The sequence below is a fragment of the Chinchilla lanigera genome, unplaced genomic scaffold, assembly GCF_000276665.1.
Source record: "Chinchilla lanigera isolate Chin_1 unplaced genomic scaffold, ChiLan1.0 scaffold00082, whole genome shotgun sequence".
Lineage (NCBI taxonomy): Eukaryota > Metazoa > Chordata > Mammalia > Rodentia > Chinchillidae > Chinchilla > Chinchilla lanigera.
In genome coordinates, this window is record NW_004955483.1 from 794,477 (window position 1) to 815,607 (window position 21,131).

Here is a 21,131-nt window from a genome sequence, read left to right on the forward strand (position 1 = left end):
CCTCCTTTCCTTTTCCTTTCTTTTTCTTGCTTTGGTTAACTCTTGAGAAACACAACTAGTTTGCTTTATTTCTGTGATGGTTAATTAAAAATCTTTCTTGAAGTTTAATTTTGGGTGTGAAATTGAATGTATGAAGAAATACCTAGAGAACTAGTAAAGCACTACTTTGAGGTATTTTTTTGGCAGTATTTGCAGATATGTGAATTTGACTGGAATAAGGTATTTTCCTGATTTCCTACACCATACTTTGACTGCACAGAGCCACATTTGGACACATTTGAACAATGTTCATCTTAAAGAGAGAATTAGATTCCAGTTAGAGTTAGATTATGTCATTGTCTTTCCAACTGAAGTAAACCTTGCCCATGTTTATAATCTGTTTTTAAAAAAAATTCTGGGGAATGTCTGTGTTTTTCTGAAGGTAAAGAGTCACTGATTTGGTTCTTTTTTTTTTTGACAAAATTTCTCTATGTCATTCAGGCTCACCTTGAACTCACTAGGTAGCCCAGGGTGACCTCAGCCTCCCAAATGCTGGGATTACAGGCATGTACTACCATGCCCAGCACTGATTAGATTCTAAGAGCTATTCTTTTTGTTTTATTTACACTGCCTTGGGCTATGAACTGAGGCAGGGATTGCAATGGATTTGTACTTTAAAATTGTTTATGTCTTCTTATTCAGTGATTGAACTACTCCAAGAGCTGGCGGTATAACTCAGGGGCACAAGCGCCTGCCTGGCAAGCGCAAGGGCCTGAGTTTGATTTCCGATACCAAAAAAAAAAAAAAAGACAAAAACAAAAACCATAAACTACTCCAAATTCCTTTGCAGCTGCGTGTGCCCTTGGTCCATTTTGATTAATGCTGTATTTGCAAAGATGGCATTATGCCACCATCAAGGTTTTACACAAGGGAACTTATTTGCATTCCTTGAAGGCTGAATAAATGACAACAGAAAAAACTGTTTCCAAATTTATTATGCACATTAGTACATCACACAAAATAAAAGTGAACGCTCAGAAACCCAGAGAGATCTTGCACCCCAGTGAGAAGCTCATATACCCTCTGCATAGAGAACTGAGAAGCGGGTGTAGGTTATTTAGGGAGAGAAACTGATTTTTGAAAGATGAAGGGAGTGCTGGGGATATAGCTCAGTGGCATAAGCGCCTGCCTGGCAAGCGTAAGGTCATGAGTTTGATCCCTGGTACTGCAAAAAAAAGAAAAAAAAAAAAAAAAAAAAGATGAGTGGACCCAGGGAGGTATAGGTGATGGAATCTGTGATGAAGTCTGTCTAGGTGTGGTTTTGACCTCCTATCTCTGGTGATAGTAATGAGATTCCAAAGGGTGAAGATTCATATCAATTGCATGCTTATGGAAATTAGAGAAAGCCTCTCCTTGTGTTTCCTTCTCCCTAGATGCTGTGTTTGAAGTTGAAATTGACATTTTAGGGTGGCAATTCTTCAGGCCCTTCAAAGTTTCCATAAATGTTGGGAATGTCCCTTTCCTTGCCCTTTTCTCCTTTCTGCAGGATGAAATGTGAACATGATGGTCGGAGCTGGAGCAGGGGCTGCAAGGGGAAGGGACATAGTAAGAATGTCATGTGAGCCATTCCTTTAATGTAAATAAACCTCCAAATACACCACCAGGCAGGCTATTCCTGAGACCATGGACAGAGAGGCTCACAGAATGATTTAATGCTCCCAAATGCTATGGCTTCTGCACATTTTTATTGAATCAATTTTAAGCACATAGCAGGAAACAAGGGAAAGGGAATTTGGTAAGTTAATATGTTTCAGATAAATTGCAAATGAGAGTCTCAGTACCTGAATCCTTGGTTAGAGCTGTTGTACATGCAATCTCCCCTCTTTCCCCAACATATTTTTCCTGATGAGAGGGTTTTTTTTTTTTTGTCCTTCTGAGCCAGGTTTTCACTAAGCAGTTCAGGCTGGCCTTGAACTCACTTTGTAGTCCAGGCTGGCCTTGAACTCACAGTGATACTGAGCTTCCTGCCTTAGCCTCCTGAGTGCTGGGATTATAGGTGTGTGCCACCACACCAGGCAAGAGAGTGATTTTGAAAGCCAGGAGTTGTTAGTGAGCAAAAGGGCTTAACAAATAGACGTTATTTGGAACTAACACACATTTGACCTGTTGAAGGGATGCAGGGAGAATTATAAGCCACAGATACAAACTGACCAGTCATGTGCAGATGGTAAGTTGGAGCCAAAATGTATCAGTTGAAGACCTCAGCAATGTTGAATGCTTCATGAATATTGCGTATCTCACACATATTTGGTGTTCTGTTCTCCTCCTCCTGTTTCCGTATAGCACGTACCAGCTGTTCCTGAGCTTCTCTTAGGTATCTCATCGGCCACTAATTTATGACTCATATAAATACAGATTTTAATTTTTGTTTGCACCTTACCTTGTTTACTCACCTAAAACTTCTGGATTTCCTAGTTCGTTTGAATCATCTATAAAATCCTTATGAATTTCATCCATCCCACTGCTTCTTGTGTTCCTCTTTCCTAGCAGAATATTTTTTGCCAGAAATTCAAGCAATTAAGCAGATGTACACAGTACATTCCAGTCAGAGTCTCATTCTAGGGCTGAGCTATGTAGGTTTAAATGACAGAGAAATACTTTTATGATTATTTAACTAGTGATTATTTCACATTGAGTGTCACTTTTAGGAATCTCTGATACTCACAATTGCACATTAAGAAAAAAACTTAAAAAAAAAACTTTATGTTTTTAAAAAATGAAGAACAAGATTAACTATTATTATAGTACTATTTTCCACATGTTACTAAAGCACTGAACTAGAATTTTGTGAAAACTTGTTTCCAGCCAGTGATGAGACATGGACATAGGCATATAAATGTCTCTTTCTTCCTTTCTTTTGTAGTGTTAATGACTGAACCCAGAGCCTTTGAGCTGAGCTACCTCTCCAGCCTTTTCTGAAATTTAGTTTGACACATGTTGTTGCTACATTATCCAGGCTAGGTTGAAATTGGTGACCCCTTTGCCACAGCCTCCCAGAATTCTGGGATTATAGGCCTGTGCCACCATTCCTGGCTGACCCCTATTCTTAACCAGAGTCTGTTCGTACACACTTGAGATTTTGCAGTGCTAGTTTGTTGGCTCTCCTCCTAAAAAGGATGAATCATTTGCGTCTTCAAGTCTGTCTTGCTGGTTCCTCTTCCCTTTTCATCTTTCTTGCTCTGTTGCCCTTGCAGAATTGTTTCTAGGTGATCTGAAAACTTTTAAGAGTCTCATTTCAGTTTTGGGGGATTTAAATTTAGGTCCATGAAAAGCCATTTGAAGCTAGACATGGTGATCCATGCCTGTAATCCCTTCACTCTGGGAAACTGAGGCAGGAGGACTGCAAATTCCAGCCCAGTGGTGGCGGGGAGTGTGGAGAGGTGGGCAGTGAAGGAAATCAGTGCAAAGGCCTTGGGTTATATCTCAGTGCCAGAAGTTTTTTTTGAACATGACTTTCACATTGATGCTTTGGTTTTCAACTAGTTGTTAAGATTATTATTTAAATATCCATTTCAAATTGCAGCTATTATAAAGATTAGAATCAAATCTGAGCCCTTGCTGACTTGGCCACAGTTATCTTCTGTTCCTTTATTAGAAGAGTCTTATAATTGTAAAAATGCAACTTTTGCAGCTCAGAAGCACCTCTGAAGGACCTGACCGCCATTAAGATTTAAGGTTCTTAAGATTTAACCATCAAAGAATAAGACCTCAGTCTCCAGGACTCCATAGGAGGAAAAAAAATCTAACTTTGATAATTAGCAGCCAAGGAGCACAAGCTAGCCTAGTCTCCTGTTCACTAATCTTTGTACCTTTTACTTCTTGGTTCCCTGATTCCTCCTCAGTTACTCGCTTTTAGTTGGCTTTTAAAAATCACCAATTCTCTAGGTCACATAGCTAAGCAGTACAGTAGTCTTCTACTAGCTTTGTTATAGATGACACTTTTGACATATGGGATGTGATAATAATGGTTGCTGTAGTTTCTTTTCAGGGATTTGAGGGTCACTTTTGTAGAAGTCAATGATTTCCTGAGGACCTGCACAGGGGTCTGAAGGGCAACCTTTGAGCATTAAGTGGCTGAAAACTGCACCATCGGATTATGGTATCAAAGCCACTGTCTGGACATGCGTCCCATGCAGAGCGGTGAGTTTCACTACTCATGCAGAAATCACTGATTACTTCTCCAATCACCTCTTTGCATTCTTCCGACCACTCTATCGTTCTGTATCCCAGAAATATCTCTAAATCCTATCCTTGGGGTTGAATAGGTGGATTTGAGCCTTGGCTCTCATACCTTCAGGCTTGGTTCCTTTGGAAATACCCAGTTTGTTTTTTGAAAATCATTTTATTCATTGGCTACATACTGTGCTGTGAGCAAAATGGGCCTGCTTAGGTAACAGGATAATTTCTATCCTCCTGAGCCTTTCTCTATTAAACAGAAATGATTACATTTAAGAGCTTTAGTCTATCCACTTAACTCTTCATCTGGGGAGGAGTCCTGGGCTTATCTCAGATCCAGGATTTTAGAATATTCTCCACTCACTTTCCTTGCTGGCCCTTTAGCCCGTAAGGGGAGCACCCTTCACCGAGTGGACTGCAGTTGTGGACAGCAACTGAGGGGCTCTGTTTATCAGTGTGGTTGTCTGTCGTTATGTCCCTTAATATCTACGTTCTGAAAATCCATAGTAGCTTCATTTGTTCTCTCCACACGACTGTCAGTCTGTTCAACATAACTGTCTTAGCCTCTTGGCTGGCTGCAAGGATAAGATTACAAATACTACCTAAGATTAAAACGGCATGTTACTCCTAGGCTGTTTACTGAGTTTCTTTTCTTTTCTCCTTACAAATCCTAGCTAGCTTTTCTCAGAGACACCCACAACTTTATATTTCTTGGAGATAAAAGGTTCATTTTACTATGATGGATTTATTTACCTTTCTATAACATTTTCTCAATCCCATCTGTTTACTAGGAAACATATTCTCATTAGGATATGTACTATCTGCCACTAGATATTTTCATAGGACATATATAAAGTCATTATGCTGTTCAGGATGGCTTATATATTTTCAGTCTATTCTCAGAACTCTAATTTTCCAGTTCCAGAACTAAGTGAGAATGCTGTACATTGAGTCAACGTATAACTCAGGACATGGCTGTGCCAACCCAAAGTGGTTGTGCACACGAGAAGGCCATTACAAGGTTGCTGAAATGGACACAAACATTTTTACTCCAACATGATACATTTTTAGATGAACTGTTACCAGGAAGCCATCTCCTTGACGCAGGAAGGAAGTGGATTCTTACTCTTAAAAAAAAAAAATTATTACTCCATGATTACAATACATGATGGTTACATTCATTATGGGGAATTGGTAAGTATACCTAATACATCTCAATTCTTTTTCTTTCCTCCCCCACATCAGATTCAAATTTATCTTATAGATCCTAATAAAGTTAATTATTATACATGTGAATTAACAACCAGGTTAATAGGTCAAAATTCATATAAAACACACAAGACAGTTATACTACATGAATGTATACTTTTAGATACATTGTACATGCTGGATTAAAATAACTTTTCCATCTGTTTTCCTCTGGGTTGTCTTATTTTTTACTCTATGTATGTGTATGTTGATTTCTCATATAAAAGAGAGCATATTATATTTAAGTTTTTGTGTCTGCTGTTTACTTCACTTAACATTATGCCTTCAAGGAGCATCCATTTTCCTACAAATGACTCCTTTGTGGCAGAGTAATACTCCATCATGTTTAAGTACATTTTTTTTATCCATTCCTCTGTTAATGGAAATATAGGCTGTTTCCAAGATTTACCTATTATAAACTGTGTTGTTGTCAACATGGGTATGCAAACAATACCGTGGTCTAATTATTTATTTATTTATTTTTTATTTTTTTGGGAAGATACCTTGAAGAGGAATAGCTAGGTCAAATGGAATTTTTAGTTTCAGTTTTTGAGAAATCTCTATATTGATTTTCATGAGATGAAAACTCCATCATCAGATGATGGTATAAAAGAAGATATAATCAGTACGAGATATTTCTCAGTTCTTCTTACTATTTCTGGGTGAGACGGCCTTCAAATCAATAAATTGTACCAGTTTAGACTCTCACGAACAGTGCTGAAGGGTTCCTTCCCCCAAATCCCTAGCAGCCTTTCCAGCATGTGTTACTTGCTGATTTCTTGAAGACAGCCATTTTTTCTGGGGTGAGATGGTATCTCAGTATTGCTTATTTTGCCTTACTGAAATGGCCAGTGATCTTGAACATATTTTCATGAATTTATTAGCCTTTGTCTTCTTCACCTGAAAAGTGTCTGTTCATTTCAGATGCCCAATTTTGGATTGGGTTTTTCAATTTGGCAAGGGCCTGGGCTGCCTGTTTTAAATTCTTTATATATTCTAGCTATTAGTGGTTTGTCTGAGGAATAGCTGGAAAAATATTTTTCTCCTTCTGTAGGTGCTTTCCTTTGATATGTGGAAGCTTTTTATTTTGATGTGTGATCCTCTTCCTGATCCTCAGTTCTTCCTGCACTTGATAAAAGGAATTCAGTCAAGACACACAGGCTGGGCAGAAGTATAGGTAGAATTTTCTCATCCTTTTGCCTTCAAGCGAGAAGTCAGGCAGTGCTAAAAAAGGCATTTGTCCTGAGTGTGAGTTTGGAAAATTTTTGTGCATACCAAGTGGTTCCTGGGGTTCAGGGAACCGACGGGGTCATGATGCTGCTTACTAACATCTCTTAGGGAACATTTTGCAATTTCGGTATCTCAAAAAGGTATTGCTTTTAGGTGGTCAAGGTCCCCACCTCCAAAAAAAATCACTGAAGAACCCAAATCAGGCCCAAGAGGTTTTTAAAACAAATGCTCTTTCTGATATTGATGATAGGTTATGGCACCCAGGAATGCCGTGTACTTTATAGTAATAGGGCAGCTAGGTTACTAAACATACAAAGGGATGTTTACAATGTGAATCTTTAAGTGTCATTGTGATGTGTGTGTAGATCATGCCAGGCCTGATTATAAATGTTCAGTGATTGACAAAACATCTTGAAATGACTGTTGGTTTCTCAGGCCTAGTAGTGTCCCCCCCCCCCCCCCCCCCCCCCCCCGCGGGCACCAGGAATTTAACTCACGACCTTGAGCTTGCCAGGCAGGCGCTGTGCCACTGAGCTAAATCCCCATCCCCTGGTAGTGTTTTGACACAGGAAAATAGAAAATCCCACCCTGACGGATATGTGGGACAAGTTTGTGCTCTCTAAAATTGAACAATGAAGTTTAGGAACACGGGAGGTTAAGAGAAGATTTTACTGAGGAAAGAAAGCTTCTGTCCGAGAAGGACAGAATAGGGCCTGAATGGGTTGCCCAAGACTATCTTTTCTAGGTACTTTTATAGGGCAAAACCACAAGGTGAGGCAGGTCCAAGGTAAGGGAAAAAATGGGAAATCACAAGGTGGGCATGAGGTGGGACAAAACTACGGTCAGTCTGTAAGAATTGTTCAGGTAAAATTGATTAAATCGGGATCAAATGGGGAAGGACGTTACCTACCAAGTCCGCAGAAACACAGAACAGGGGCTTTTCCTGTAAGGGGTTGGGTCAGTGACTCTTTGAAGTGATAGCTACCTATTAGAACACCAATCCCTGAGGTCCGTCCCTAGGGAGGTATGTGGGTGTATTTGTTTAATCTTTTATCTTGAGATCTGGCCCGCAGCAAGTACTGCCCCTCCATTTGCAGGAAGGTATCTTGTCTTACACACTGGCTCCTTCCAGGGCGTGGCCCTGTTTCACTGCCTGTAATATTTTTATGTAACTCGGGTAAGTTTTACCTAGTTAACGTAACTACAGCAACACTTAGTATTAAAGCTCTTGAGATTGTAAGTGGCTCTGAAAAGAGCCTTTGGGTTATGTAGGCAGCAGCCCGGCGCGCTCACTTGGAGCTGGTGTACTTGGTGACGGCCTTGGTGCCCTCGGATACGGCGTGCTTGGCCAGCTCCCCGGGCAGCAGCAGCCGCACGGCCGTCTGGATCTCCCGAGACGTGATGGTCGAGCGCTTGTTGTAGTGCGCCAGGCGCGAGGCCTCGCCCGCGATGCGCTCGAAGATGTCGTTCACGAACGAGTTCATGATGCCCATGGCCTTGGACGAGATGCCCGTGTCGGGGTGCACCTGCTTGAGCACCTTGTAAACGTACACCGAGTAGCTCTCCTTGCGGCTGCGCTTGCGCTTCTTGCCGTCCTTCTTCTGCGCCTTGGTCACCGCCTTCTTGGAGCCCTTCTTCGGGGCCGGCGCCGACTTCGCGGGCTCAGGCATGATTAATGCAAATAAGAAAGCAAAAAAAAAGAGAGCACTGAAGTACTCGGGCCTGATTTTGTAGGCTTTCTATGCAAATAGGGTGTAATGTTCTTCCAACCCTGATTGGACCAGATTAGCCAATGGAAGGTTCTCATGCGAATAAGGTGAATTGCAATCTACTTTTTGATTGGCTATTTATGTGGAACCATACTAATTACCTTTGTAAAGCATTAGAAAAAAAAAATTACTCTCAATTTTTATTTCAAAAATTTAAGGTACTATGTTGTCCTTGGTATGTACTGTCTCCATAGATCCTTATCTGAAGAGTTAGATGTAAATTTGACTCGCTTCATGCCAAGTGAGTTTTTAGTTGTAAAATTATTTGTGAACTACTTTTACAACTAGGAACTGTAAGTTAATTTTTCCCAATTATTCCATAGGCAAAATTCTTAAGCAGTATGATCAATGTCAAAATTCTTAAAGCTTTTTTTTTTTAGGAATTACAGATTTTGCACGTCTTCACAGCTGTGAGACTTTCCGTATTAAAAACTACCCGGAAGTGATGCCAGTGATTGTTGGGAAGTGTTAGACTATGAAAATCCTCCTACTATTGTTTCGTAAGACAGCCTTCAAATTAATAAACTGTACTGATAATAAAAAAAATTAGTAAGTTGGAGGAATGACAGTCAAAATCACTTTGTGAAACTTCCCAGATACTGCGGAACGTTGATTTCCGCGTTTTGCAATTTATTCTCAAATACATTGCTTGAGGTACAGGTATCTGCACAATATATATATGAAAGCCCGGACTCGCAATAGAGGAGCTACAGAAGAACGTCGTGATAGGTCGACAGTTTCACTTTCAAACCTGATAACCAATCACAGGGCTCATGGTGTTTCTCTATTCCTAGAGCGGAATTTGAGAGCCTTGACCAATCAGGAGGCTTTTGCCGTTATAAATAGAAGGGAGGGGGAAGTGGCTATTGCTTTTTTCTTTAAGATGGCTCGTACGAAGCAGACGGCCCGGAAGTCCACCGGCGGCAAAGCCCCGCGCAAGCAGCTGGCCACTAAGGCTGCTCGCAAGAGTGCACCGGCCACCGGCGGCGTGAAGAAGCCTCATCGCTACCGGCCCGGCACCGTGGCGTTGCGCGAGATCCGGCGCTACCAGAAGTCCACCGAGCTGCTAATCCGCAAGCTGCCCTTCCAGCGCCTGGTGCGCGAGATCGCGCAGGACTTCAAGACTGACCTGCGTTTCCAGAGCTCGGCTGTCATGGCGCTGCAGGAGGCATCCGAGGCCTACCTGGTGGGTCTGTTCGAGGACACCAACCTGTGTGCCATCCACGCCAAGCGCGTCACTATCATGCCCAAGGACATCCAGCTGGCCCGCCGTATTCGTGGGGAGAGGGCATAGACTTGCCCTCGTTTACCGTAAACCCAAAGGCTCTTTTCAGAGCCACCTACAATTTCTCTTAAAAGTGTTGTGCTGTCCCTGTTTAGTCTGAATGCTTCACTATTCTGAAAGTGATGGCGGTGTGAAGCTACTGTATTAAACATTGTCAGTACTGCGCACAGTATACTTTAAGCCAAGCTCCCCTGGCTGGGGCCGTCGTGACCTAGTTTACTAGTATCTAATCCCACCATAAGCATAAACGTCCCTTATTTGCGAATATGAGAAGTAATGACATAGAATACTTTTAATCTGGTTTTAAGATTGGTTCCTCTGCTGTGTCTTCAGTCATATTTTATGGGATATCTAAGATGAAGGTTTGGTGTGTGCCACCTGGTTTTGTGTAGCTAGATTATGTAGTTTACATGTGCTCTCGCATAAACCTTCCTTGTATGGTTTGACATGGCCAACACTGGGGTGTATTTCAGTACCCACTGAACAGCTGACCTGCAATTTTCTGAGGTCAATCGACACACTATAGGTGTCAGGATTGTCCGTGTCCCAATTCTCGTCTGTGCTTTAGGTCTTTTGTTCGAATAGAATTTGTAGAATGACAACCCCGAAGTTATTTTATTCACCTTTTTTTTAACAGTTAAAAGTTGACTGAAAGGTAATGAAACATTTCCAAGTTTAAGAGCAGCTCCTCACAGCTTCCAATCTCAAAGCCTGCTTTTCACACACTTGTTTTGCTTGACACTAGCAAACACGTTTTCTATTGGTATTTAGGCAAGCCAAATACTGTAAACGACCCAAACATATGGAATGGAACGAATAAAACTTTTACCACTTAACAAGCAGGATAATTTCCTCTGTGAATTTTATGTTTAGAGCCATTAAGAATTAAGACCATTTCCTTATGACAGTATTTTAGGTCTTGCTACTATTAAAGAGGGGCGGGCACCATATGAGCTTTCCCGCCCTTTTTTTGTTTCAGTCTTCAGATAGGTCCGGTCCTTTGTTTTATGAGCCGACTCATGGCATAGGCTGTCAATAAACCCGAGTGAGAGTCTAGTCTTTCTGTCAGGTTATTGAGCGGCTTATCATGTCTGGTCGCGGCAAGGGTGGCAAGGGCCTTGGCAAAGGTGGCGCCAAGCGCCACCGCAAGGTACTGCGCGACAACATCCAGGGCATCACCAAACCCGCCATCCGCCGCCTGGCTCGCCGCGGCGGTGTCAAGCGCATCTCCGGCCTCATCTACGAGGAGACGCGCGGGGTGCTGAAGGTGTTCCTGGAGAACGTGATCCGCGACGCCGTCACCTACACGGAGCACGCCAAGCGCAAGACGGTCACCGCCATGGACGTGGTCTACGCGCTCAAGCGCCAGGGACGCACGCTCTACGGCTTCGGCGGCTGAGTGGATTGCTCTTGGCAACAATACCTAAAGGTCCTTTTTAGGGCCACTCTCTTTTTTCTTTTAAGGAGCGCAGACACTTATTGAAGAGTTGGGTTTCTGAGTGTTGTGATAGTATTGAGACTCAAGTCTTGAATGTTGTGAATAGCTCGAGAGCTGTTCATGGCGTTGGGCTCTGGTACGTCTGAATTGATTGGTCGTTGAAAGGGCATGTGTTTTTGGGTTGTAAGTTAGTGGGCTAACTGAAGTTGCCAGGGTTTAAAAAGCTGCACGGCTACTGTGTTGGACTTAACGAAGGACCTAAGTAGTTGATGTTTGTAGTAAGGCTAGCTGTACCTCTCTTGTAAAGCTTTATTCTTTTTATTTATTTATTTATTTTTGTCTTTTTGAGACAGGGTCTCGGCAGTTCAGGCTGGCCTTGATTACACCTTGTGGCCCGGACAGGTCTCGAACTCGCAAGGATTCTCCTCTCTCAGCCTCCTGACTCCTGGGGTTACAGGCGTGCGCCACCATGCTGGTCTCTAATGCAAATTTTTGTGAGAGGTGGTAAAGATATTTGGTGCCTTTTTGCCACTTCCTAAAATACCTATTTCAGCAAGTATTGTTAGTGAACAAAACTTTACTGAAATATTCTCATGTCTATTTACAAAGTTAAATATTTTATTTTCTGGAGAGTCTGCCTGCAGGCTGGCTTTGCACTATGCAGCCTGGGCCTGCACTGGCAGGGATCCTCCCGTCTGCCTGCTGAGTGCTGGGATTACAGGCCTGCACCACCACATCTGGCACACAAATTGTATGTATTGCTCCAGAGGAGGAGTGGGCCCTTGTGTTAGCTACATCATTTCATTTATCATCAATAAAAGAAATTACCCCTGAATTTGTGCTTCTGGGTATGTATTTAAAAAACATTTGATTAAGCTGTAATTGGAACTTAATCATACTTCAATGTATTTTCGGAGTACAAGTGCTACAGAGCCAGTTAAACATGAAAGGAAAAAAAATCCTGAAACTTGCATATTATATGTAATTGTCTTTTCATTTTTTTTTCCTACTTGAGGCTTGAATGCAGGTTTTTCAAATTGAGCTATATACCCAGCCTTTTTTGCTTTAAAATACAAATACAAATGTTAACTCCAGAGTATACTGCATTTTGTCTCTTAGAAAACATGTAAAGGACACTTGTAGAAATTGAAAGGTGGACTAGGTACTAGATCATTTTAGGGAATTTTATTTTTTAAGATTTGATAGTGTTAAATTATGAGAATTTCTTTTCATAGGGGTTACATGTTGAAGTATTTCAGACTCAAGTTTCATGATTAACCATTTGAAATTTACATGTAGATAGATATAGAAAAATGGTACTATTGTGTCTAGGTGCTAAATGGTCACTAAACTCAACTTTCACCTTCTGTTGAATTTTTTATGATAACAGTTCTGAAAAAAGAAACTACACAGATAACAACCTGTATTAGAGGATCAGTGCTATCATGAGAGAGGGCCTCTCTATAGGAGAATTTTAGACCTATTTTCCTGCAGAGAGGAGATGGAAGTAGCAGGACACCCTGCTCCCTGATTCATGTTATAAATGTGTATATTATTCCACTTGCTCCTTATTCAAAAGTTAAGAGTGAAGGATTATGGGGGCAGAATATTTTAGGCAATGTTGGCAAATGTACAAAGGCCAGTAAGTAGTTTAATGCAGTGCAGAATGGAGAAATATGTGAAGCATGAGGCAGTTGTGGCATTTGGCAGTTGAAGAAGGGCCTCTTATAAATGGAGCAACTCAAAACATGATGTACTCTATGCCAGCAGGGTGTGACATGAGGAAGGAGTGTCACAGAAATGGTAGCAAGGATTCATGAGTCATAGATTAGTTTATTGCCTTTAGGGTAAGATACCAGACTTCACAAACCCTGACACACAGAAGACAGAGCAAGGGACCAGCATGTTTTCCTAGGCTAACCCTAACCAGCTGCCTGCCTCAAATGCTGGCACTGTCAGGGCCAGAAAAAAAGCCATCTTTTAAAATTTCAGGGTCTATTTTGTTTTAGTTCCTTCATGTCCAGTTTTTAGGCTCTGTTGGAAATGGAGTCAATTTCATCCACATGCCATGAATTTATTTTAAGCCTAAGTGTTGTATCTAGAATTGTAGACCCAGAGATGTGAAGACTTCAGACTTGTACAGAAGCTGCAGAGAGAGATAAAGTGACTTGTTTAAGACCATCTTTTGACTTGGGACTGAAAGTTCCCATTTTTCTTTCTCCTAAATATCTGTGTAACCGGTAACCATCCATTTGTTGACTAATTATGGTTAGATTCAGTCAGACTAACCATTGAAAAAGTAAATGAGGCAAGCAGCTAGTTAAGGTTAGCTTAGGAAAACATGCTGGTGTTTTGCTCTGTCTTCTTGGAGACATTTATGCCCTATTTGCCCACTGGTATTGCAGTGACAAGCTAGAAAGGGACCAGCCCAGAGAGTTATTGTTGAAGCAGACAGAAAAGAGATGCCTAGAGGCAGTAATTTTTGTGGAAGTTTATTTCTGCAGAAGAAATAAACAGTAAGTGATTGGGGAGTGGACTGTCCTAGAACTGGGGGTCAGAGGACAAGGAGTTGGCATTGGATTCAAGATCTGATGTTTGATAAGGACTGAGAGCAAAGATGTTCTAGAATATAGGACCTGCAAAAAGAAAATCTCATGAGAAAGCCTTTGTGCTGTAGGAACAAAAAGAAGCTACTCATTATGGACTTCTCTGTTCCCAAAGTGTAGTACAATCTGTATTTCCTGCATTAGATCTCTGACTTTGATCCTCCTACTGTCTTACAAGGACTTCTGTGAACACACCGAGTCCACTCTGGTGCTCTAGAACCAACTTCCAATCTCCAAGTTGTTTTTTTTTCTTTTTTCTTTTTTTTCCCCAGTATTGAAGATTGAATAGTCTTGAGTCAAAGCTGCTAAACTGCCTAGGCAGGCCTTGAAATTGTGCCTCTCCTGCCAGAGGTTCCCAGAATGTTGAGATTATAAGCATGTGATACCTTGCCCAGCTGTCCAAATTCTTAATTTAATTAATCCTGAAATGTCTCTGTTACCATGTGAAGGCAACATTCACAAATTCTGGAGTCTAGAACATAGCCATCTTTGGAAGGGAAGAGACATGCTCTTTATAGTGTTTACAGAGCATCGGGACTTTTATTAACACTTGTTAAATAAATGTAAGTAGACAGTTCTCTACCAGAAAATAGTTACAACCTTTATTAACACTGTTGTTTAATAAACATAAGTAGACAATCCTCTACCAGGAAATAATTACAACCTTTAGAAAAAAAATCTCTAGATCCTTACATTATAAGAGATATTTGAAGGTACACTGAAATGGGAAGGGGACCAAGAGATGGAGAGAGGTGGGGAGAGGATGCAAAAGCACTAAGGTGTGTTATGCACAAGTACCAGCCTCCCCACGATGAATGTAATCATTATGTACTTCAAACATGTGCTAATAAAAATTAAAAGATACACTGAATATATAGCAGTAGTGCTGAAAGAATTATATAGATCCATGCTCAAAGAAGAAAAATCCTGTAAGAGAAAAAAATCAAAAGCTGTGCTGTAGAACTGACCTAATATTGCCGCTGTTGAGTCAGTGAAAAACTGGGCACTTTGGAAGCCTAGACTGCTACTACCACCAAAAGCTGGCCTTATCCTAAGAGAAGCAGCAGATCTAAGGAGAGTCTCTGCTCTCTTGCCTCCTAAATTTTGATGTGGTCTTTCAAATGTATTATAGGGGAGTGAATTTTAGGCCATGTGTATCTGTAAGAAAGGCTGTGAATGTGAGTTAGTCTGATCAGTTCCCTAACCTAGGAGTTTCACAAATTTATCATGGAAATGCACTGACCACTATTTTGCAAGTTTTTTGTCCTACTAGTTTCAAGTGAGAGCAAAATGAATGCACAAACATTTAAAGAGTACATTAGAACTGTCATATATTTTTGTAGGTCCTGAGGATACAAAAATGAAGACACTGTTTAAGGAAGGCCTCAAAAAATTGTGAGACGGCCATTAAACATCAACAAGTGTTCTAATTCAACAGCTGTAATCAGAAAAAACCCTGTGAAGCCTATGTAGGCACATGTGTGGGCTGTGCTTTGCGTAGCATAAGAGAACCCTAAGTAGTGACTATCTGGGAGAACCACATAAAGTTCTGAGAGACATTCTTGCGGAACCCCTCAACGGATTTGAAGGCTACTTTTGGAAGAAACTGGGCTTAAAAGGATTATTATTAAAAGATCCATTTGTGGCAAATTGTCAGTACCTTGAACTTTACAATTCAAAATTGGGGGCAAGGTTGTGGACGCAGGCAGGTGTCAGATAAGATACAGAAACTGAAGTGCTGTTCTGCAAATATTCGGAGAACTACAGTTCATTTTGGCACACATGAGAGGATAAAGTCTGTAAGTGGCTCAAATCTCTGACGGCAGTGCAAAGAGCAAAAGGTGGTTAGCACTCAAGTGACATATAAAGAATCTCTGGTTGGTTACAGTAGGGCACAGAAATAGGGAATTTGTTAAGGGGATGACATATTCAATTCTACTCTGCGTGGATGTCTCACCATTTAAAGCACACTGGATGAGAAGACATATGTAGGATCTATAAAGTTAATAAAGCGACAAATAATTGTAAAAATAAAAGGAATGCAAGCCAGGAAAGCAAACTGAAAAGAATTAATAAGAAGTAAGATCTGGACAAGTCAGAAAAATAACTGCAAAAATCTTCAAATGTCAAAGGAGTAATAAACAAGCTCAGGTGTAACGAATTAAATGGTTAGTGTTTTTGCATTTGACAGTATAGTCACTGGCAACGGTAGCAGGAATATTTTCAGTGAGTGGTTGGCGTTTGAATTACATACATAATCACAATGATATAGGTGCGCAAATCTTGACTAATTATTTGAGTCTTACAGGTTTCACAAAATGGGAAAAAATACAGAAAGTAATGGTCTGCACTGACTTGAAACACATCAAATACATGTGGAGTGTGGATGTGGCTAGTTAGATGTGCAACCACATAATTTTCTATGTGCAAAGGTATTTCTGTTACTTAAACGAGTGACAACTGTTTACACTTGTGCTTCAGTGACCTTAGTTAATGGCTGCGTCTTTAGCCTGGGGACGGTAAAAGGGTTTCAGGGAAGTCACAAAATGGCGAATCAAAGATCTTCTACCGAGAGTTCAGGAATAAAAAACATGAAAATGCTCGTAGTTTAAACAAATCCTCTTAGTATTGTTCGGGCAACACAAAATGTCTCCTCCACTCCACGTGCAAAGTGCAGTACGGTTGAAAGCCCACCTTACTCATTAATATTAAACCTGGCAAACCGTTGCATAAAACTAAGTCCTAGCTGAAGTATCATGGACAATTACAGTCGATTTTAGCAAAAAGGCCGAGAAACGCTTGGAAGACTAAACATGCAATCATTTCTGGTTTCTTCCCATCGTTAACATCTCCACCGCGCAAGGCCGGCAAGGCTTTGTTCAACATGCCCGAGGCGCCATGTTAATAGCTGGGAACGCGGGAACTATGACAGCAAGGGTAGTAGGACTTTTTAAAATTTAAAATTTACCAGGTTTTTCTTTACCATCTTCCACTGCTCACAAAACATTTTTTGTAAGGATTAACTGAAAGAACGTAAAGGTCAAACAATTACCTTCAGAAATAGGTGCATCAGCCCTTCACATGGTTAAGTGGTGGCCCTGAAAAGGGCCTTTGTTGCTACAAACTCCCCCAACAAGTCAGCTTAGCCGCCGAAGCCGTAGAGCGTGCGTCCCTGACGCTTGAGCGCGTAGACCACGTCCATGGCGGTGACCGTCTTGCGCTTGGCGTGCTCCGTGTAGGTGACGGCGTCGCGGATCACGTTCTCCAGGAACACCTTCAGCACCCCGCGCGTCTCCTCGTAGATGAGGCCGGAGATGCGCTTGACGCCGCCGCGGCGAGCCAGGCGGCGGATGGCGGGTTTGGTGATGCCCTGGATGTTATCGCGCAGTACCTTGCGGTGGCGCTTGGCGCCGCCTTTCCCAAGGCCTTTGCCTCCCTTGCCACGACCAGACATAGCGAAGAATCCTCTTGCTGCAAAACTTCAGTAGCTCAGAACCTGGCTGCACTCCCTTATATAGGCCTGCTGCGGACCTTTTTGGAAACTGCAACAGCGCGGGCGGGAACAAATCTCCGTTCCCACCTCTCCCCCGCCCCCCGCCACGCCCTACTGGCTGTACGTGCAGTTGCCTAGAGAAGGGAAAGGGGCGGAGACCCGAGCGTCGCGTGACTCAAGCTATCCTGTGCTGAGCTGCTGGTCTCTGTGTCTTCTGGAAGGATGACGATGAATTCTAACAACAGTGCTACTTAGTATTATAATGTGCAAAAGAAGGCTATGGTAATTCATTAGTCTATGAGATACCGAAATAATAAGTTTTCAATGAGAAGATTCCTTAAAAATGTAAGAGACCAAGTGTGGTGGTGTACGACTGTAATTTCAGCACTGGGAAGGTTGAGGCAAGGGGCAAGAGAATCACTGCAAGTTCAAGGCCAGAACTCACTTGGCTACAAAGTGAGTTCAAAGCTAGCCTGATATGCATAGTGAAACCTTGTCTCAAAGCAAAAAAAAAAAAAAAAAAAGGGACTATCCTTAGATTTTACAACCTATGGACCACAAATCTTTGTGTTTGATCAGTGTATGTACACATATCTTTTTTTCAGTACTTTTTTTTCCCAGGAAGTGTATAAAGCCCATGTGAAATTTCCCGTTACCTTCTTCCCAATTTATAAGGTACTACCTGCATTCTAGGTTTGAAAAAAATCCCAGGTTCGGAGATTTAACTCTTAGCAATGTATTAGTGGGTCTGATTTTTGAGCCCGAAGACCTTGCCACCTACCACTAATTCTATGGCAGAATGACATTAGTGAATGAATCAAGTGGTATAATAGCTGCAATTCACAGAATTAACAAAAATAACACTGAAAGCATTCTGTGAAATGTCCCAACTAAAAAGCAGTAAAAGTCTTGCTCTATTTCCTGATCATTATTTGATAACCTTAGCCCAATTCCAGCATTTACACATTGCAAACATTCATATTCAGTGGCTTCCACGTACTAGATGCAATTTTTAAAAATTCTTTCTCTGTTGTTTACCACATAGGGAGAAAAAAATTATTTATTTTCTGGGTTTGGAGCCTACCTGAGACTTAGGTTACGCCACTTACCTGCTGGCTTAGAAACATTGCTCTTCCCTTATACAAACTGCCACACAATCTTCATTTCTTCCTTCCTTTGGTCAGCAATTTAGTGTCTTCAGCAGGCCACCCAACAATGGCTTGGTAGTGTCAAGTATTCAGTGGCAATCACATCATTTCTTTCAGAAAAATTTTGAGGCAGGAGTAAAGTGATCCCAGGATAAAGGGTCAGTCATGAAGCCAGCACACTTCAAGGTGCTCCCTGGTGAGGCAATTATATCTCAACTGCCTTACACTTACTTGGAACCTTGTGAGACATAGAAGAGAATTTCACACTTTTCCCCAAATCTTTTGTATTTCACACAAAATCTTTGAGGGGGTGGTTTGCTCATTTTATTTTGAAAAGAATTTCATTGAAGTTGTGCTGTCCTGTTTATAGTAGCCAGTAACCACCTGTGCTCATTGAAATTCCAGTTATATACAACTAAAAATAAATGTGACTTGAATAACAAAAGACATGGAAGTGCTCAGTAGCCATGTGTGGGTCGTGGTGACCTATTGGACAGTTACGGGAAGTTCTATTGTGCTGTTCTGTGATAAGGGATTTTTCTTGAGGAGCTTCTCATCAGGAGTGGGAATGGCAATTTGGCACATGCCTGAGAATGAAGATTTACAGTATTTCTAATATATAATAGAAATTAGGCAACTTCCAAATCTCCTATACATGCTGGTGTACTACAGACATGTTAAATAGAAATTGGGAGTTTGAATTCATAACTGTCCTTTTCAGAACATAAAGCTGCTATAGTATGGTTGTCCTGTTGCAAGGCCATCTGATAGGATATTAATGTAATGTTTTCACATTTTATTCTAGCAAAGTTCTGTCTTTTCTGTAGTCCTTGTTTTTCCTTTGCTCCTTGCTGATAATTATTCTGCAGTCCCCTTTCTTCTGAAATCTTTGCAAACCTGTGAATTTTGGACTGCTGAAACACAATCACTTTGGAATGATCTAGTGCATGATACCTGTGTCTCACTGTAATGTGGTAGGTTTGTGGCGATGAGAATTTACAGAAAATTGAGAGAGCTACAACCTATACAGCAGATAGCTACCATTTATCTAACTAGTTTTCTTTTTATATGTAGAAAATAAATGATTGCAAACAGTGTAGTGTGTATTGTACTATTTTCAAATCTATTCAATTTCAGATATGAAGCATAGAACACAATTCTTTCCTGAAAGCTACCCTATGAACATTATAGGTGAGGGTTTTCATCACTTGTAGTTTACCCTCCTATGGGTGATCCCAATTTCAGCAAACTTGTTGTGAAAGAAGATAAGCATGTAGGCCCCAAACAATAATGTAATAACTGTATCTAGTGCATACTTTTCTTACATAAAGATATGGAAACAAAGTTTTCGTTTTCTGGAGAAATGCAGTCTCATTTATTGGCCTACAGTTAGGGCAGAGATTTTCTATCACAAAGTGCAAAATGGCTCTTAACTCCAATGCTTTGTCATTTATTGGAGATTTAGTTATGGAGACCACTCAAAGCTACAGAGAAGTGAAATTGTGAACTGTACAAATTGAATATGTGAGCCTTAATTTGCCTAACAATTCCAAACATTTCTCCGCTACCTCTATTACTAGTATAATGATGAACAGAGTTTTTAACTTTTAAGCACCTGTTAATTTTATTTGTAGGATTACACAATATAAAGCCATATACCCAAAGGAAAAGGTCTCATATAATGCTTGTGACCATGTGCTGACAAACTGACCCTTTCTTCAGACACCTACAGAATGTTTCCTAGAGAAATTTCTGAGTGCTATTGATGTAATTCTATTACTAACTGCTGTTATAAATAGTATTTGTATTTTTATGTTGTATGACTGCCTCTTAGATATCAATGATTTCATTTCAGTATATACTACCCAAAATGATTACTTCAAAACATGTATGTTAATGGAATCATAAAAGTGTGGGCACTTGACATCTTTACAGTTTATTATCCCGTCTTGTGTTTACACAAGAAAATGTTGAAAAATTTTGAAGTCATAATTCAGTGCAGGTCAGAATGATTAGATTTTTGGAAAGAGAAATATATTTGAAAAGATATACAAAACTAAATTACTTTTCTTAATTCTTTTTTAACAAATAGATTCATTTTAGTAGCTAAATATGCAAGGGAGATTTTCCCTTTTGTGCTTATTTACTCAACAATAACCTAATTTCACCAGCTTTATTTTATTGCAAGCTAACATGGAGTTGTCCAAACGTTCATGTTTTCTCAGCTTTTTTGGTGCACACATTCAGCCAACTTAGGCTGCAACAGCCTAGCTTACATTTTAAAGTTTAAAAGCATAGAGAAAATTATGATTCCTCAGAATTTTTTTTTCTTTCTAAACTCTCTGTATTCATATTTGTAATTTCAAATACCATTTTGAAGTACTAGTATGTTGTTAAATGCTGCAGTCTTTGGACAAGGTATGTCATTAAATGATTTACAGTATTAAAAAAATGTGACCTGAACCTATGAGATGCACTAATTTCCAGGTCACACCTGGCAAAATGATGTTGTCTTGACATTTTTTTTACTTTATTATTATTATCATTATTATTATTTTCATTGCAGATTGTCTTATTGATCTCTAATGCCCATTCTGGGTCAGGAGATCATATTTAGAAGAGGAATGAAAGCACCACACCCTCATCTTTCTAAAAATGTTAAAATCACTAAAACAGGAGGATCAACCCTATCTTACACA

At 40.6% G+C, this 21,131-nt stretch overlaps 3 protein-coding genes across 3 annotated transcripts in view; 1 reads left to right on the forward strand and 2 right to left on the reverse strand.

The window, feature by feature from the left end:
- LOC102014901 overlaps positions 1-12,126 on the forward strand; it is a 33,204-nt gene extending 21,078 nt beyond the window's left edge. The window contains exons 3-5 of the mRNA XM_013503802.1: positions 9,346-9,678; positions 10,817-11,176; positions 11,539-12,126. Of these exons, the coding sequence (XP_013359256.1) occupies positions 9,346-9,678; positions 10,817-11,146 (663 nt within the window). The 3' untranslated portion in view covers positions 11,147-11,176; positions 11,539-12,126. The remainder of the gene's footprint in view (positions 1-9,345; positions 9,679-10,816; positions 11,177-11,538) is intronic.
- Positions 7,591-8,393, reverse strand: LOC102015202 (histone H2B type 1). Its single transcript, XM_005403291.2, has one exon. The coding sequence runs from the start codon at positions 8,361-8,363 to the stop codon at positions 7,983-7,985; it is 381 nt and encodes a 126-aa protein (XP_005403348.1). The 5' UTR covers positions 8,364-8,393; the 3' UTR covers positions 7,591-7,982.
- Positions 12,127-14,371: 2,245 nt separating the features above from the next.
- Positions 14,372-17,323, reverse strand: LOC102016479 (histone H4). The gene has a single exon (XM_005403295.2). It carries the CDS (start codon positions 17,243-17,245, stop codon positions 16,934-16,936), a length of 312 nt encoding a protein of 103 aa, XP_005403352.1. The 5' UTR covers positions 17,246-17,323; the 3' UTR covers positions 14,372-16,933.
- Between the last annotated feature and the right edge of the window lie 3,808 nt (positions 17,324-21,131).

What these genes read in the sequence shown, in the direction of transcription:
- LOC102016479 (XM_005403295.2), bottom strand. Translation starts at nt 17,245, where the DNA reads ATGTCTGGTCGTGGCAAGGGAGGCAAAGGCCTTGGGAAAGGCGGCGCC.
- LOC102015202 (XM_005403291.2), bottom strand. Translation starts at nt 8,363, where the DNA reads ATGCCTGAGCCCGCGAAGTCGGCGCCGGCCCCGAAGAAGGGCTCCAAG.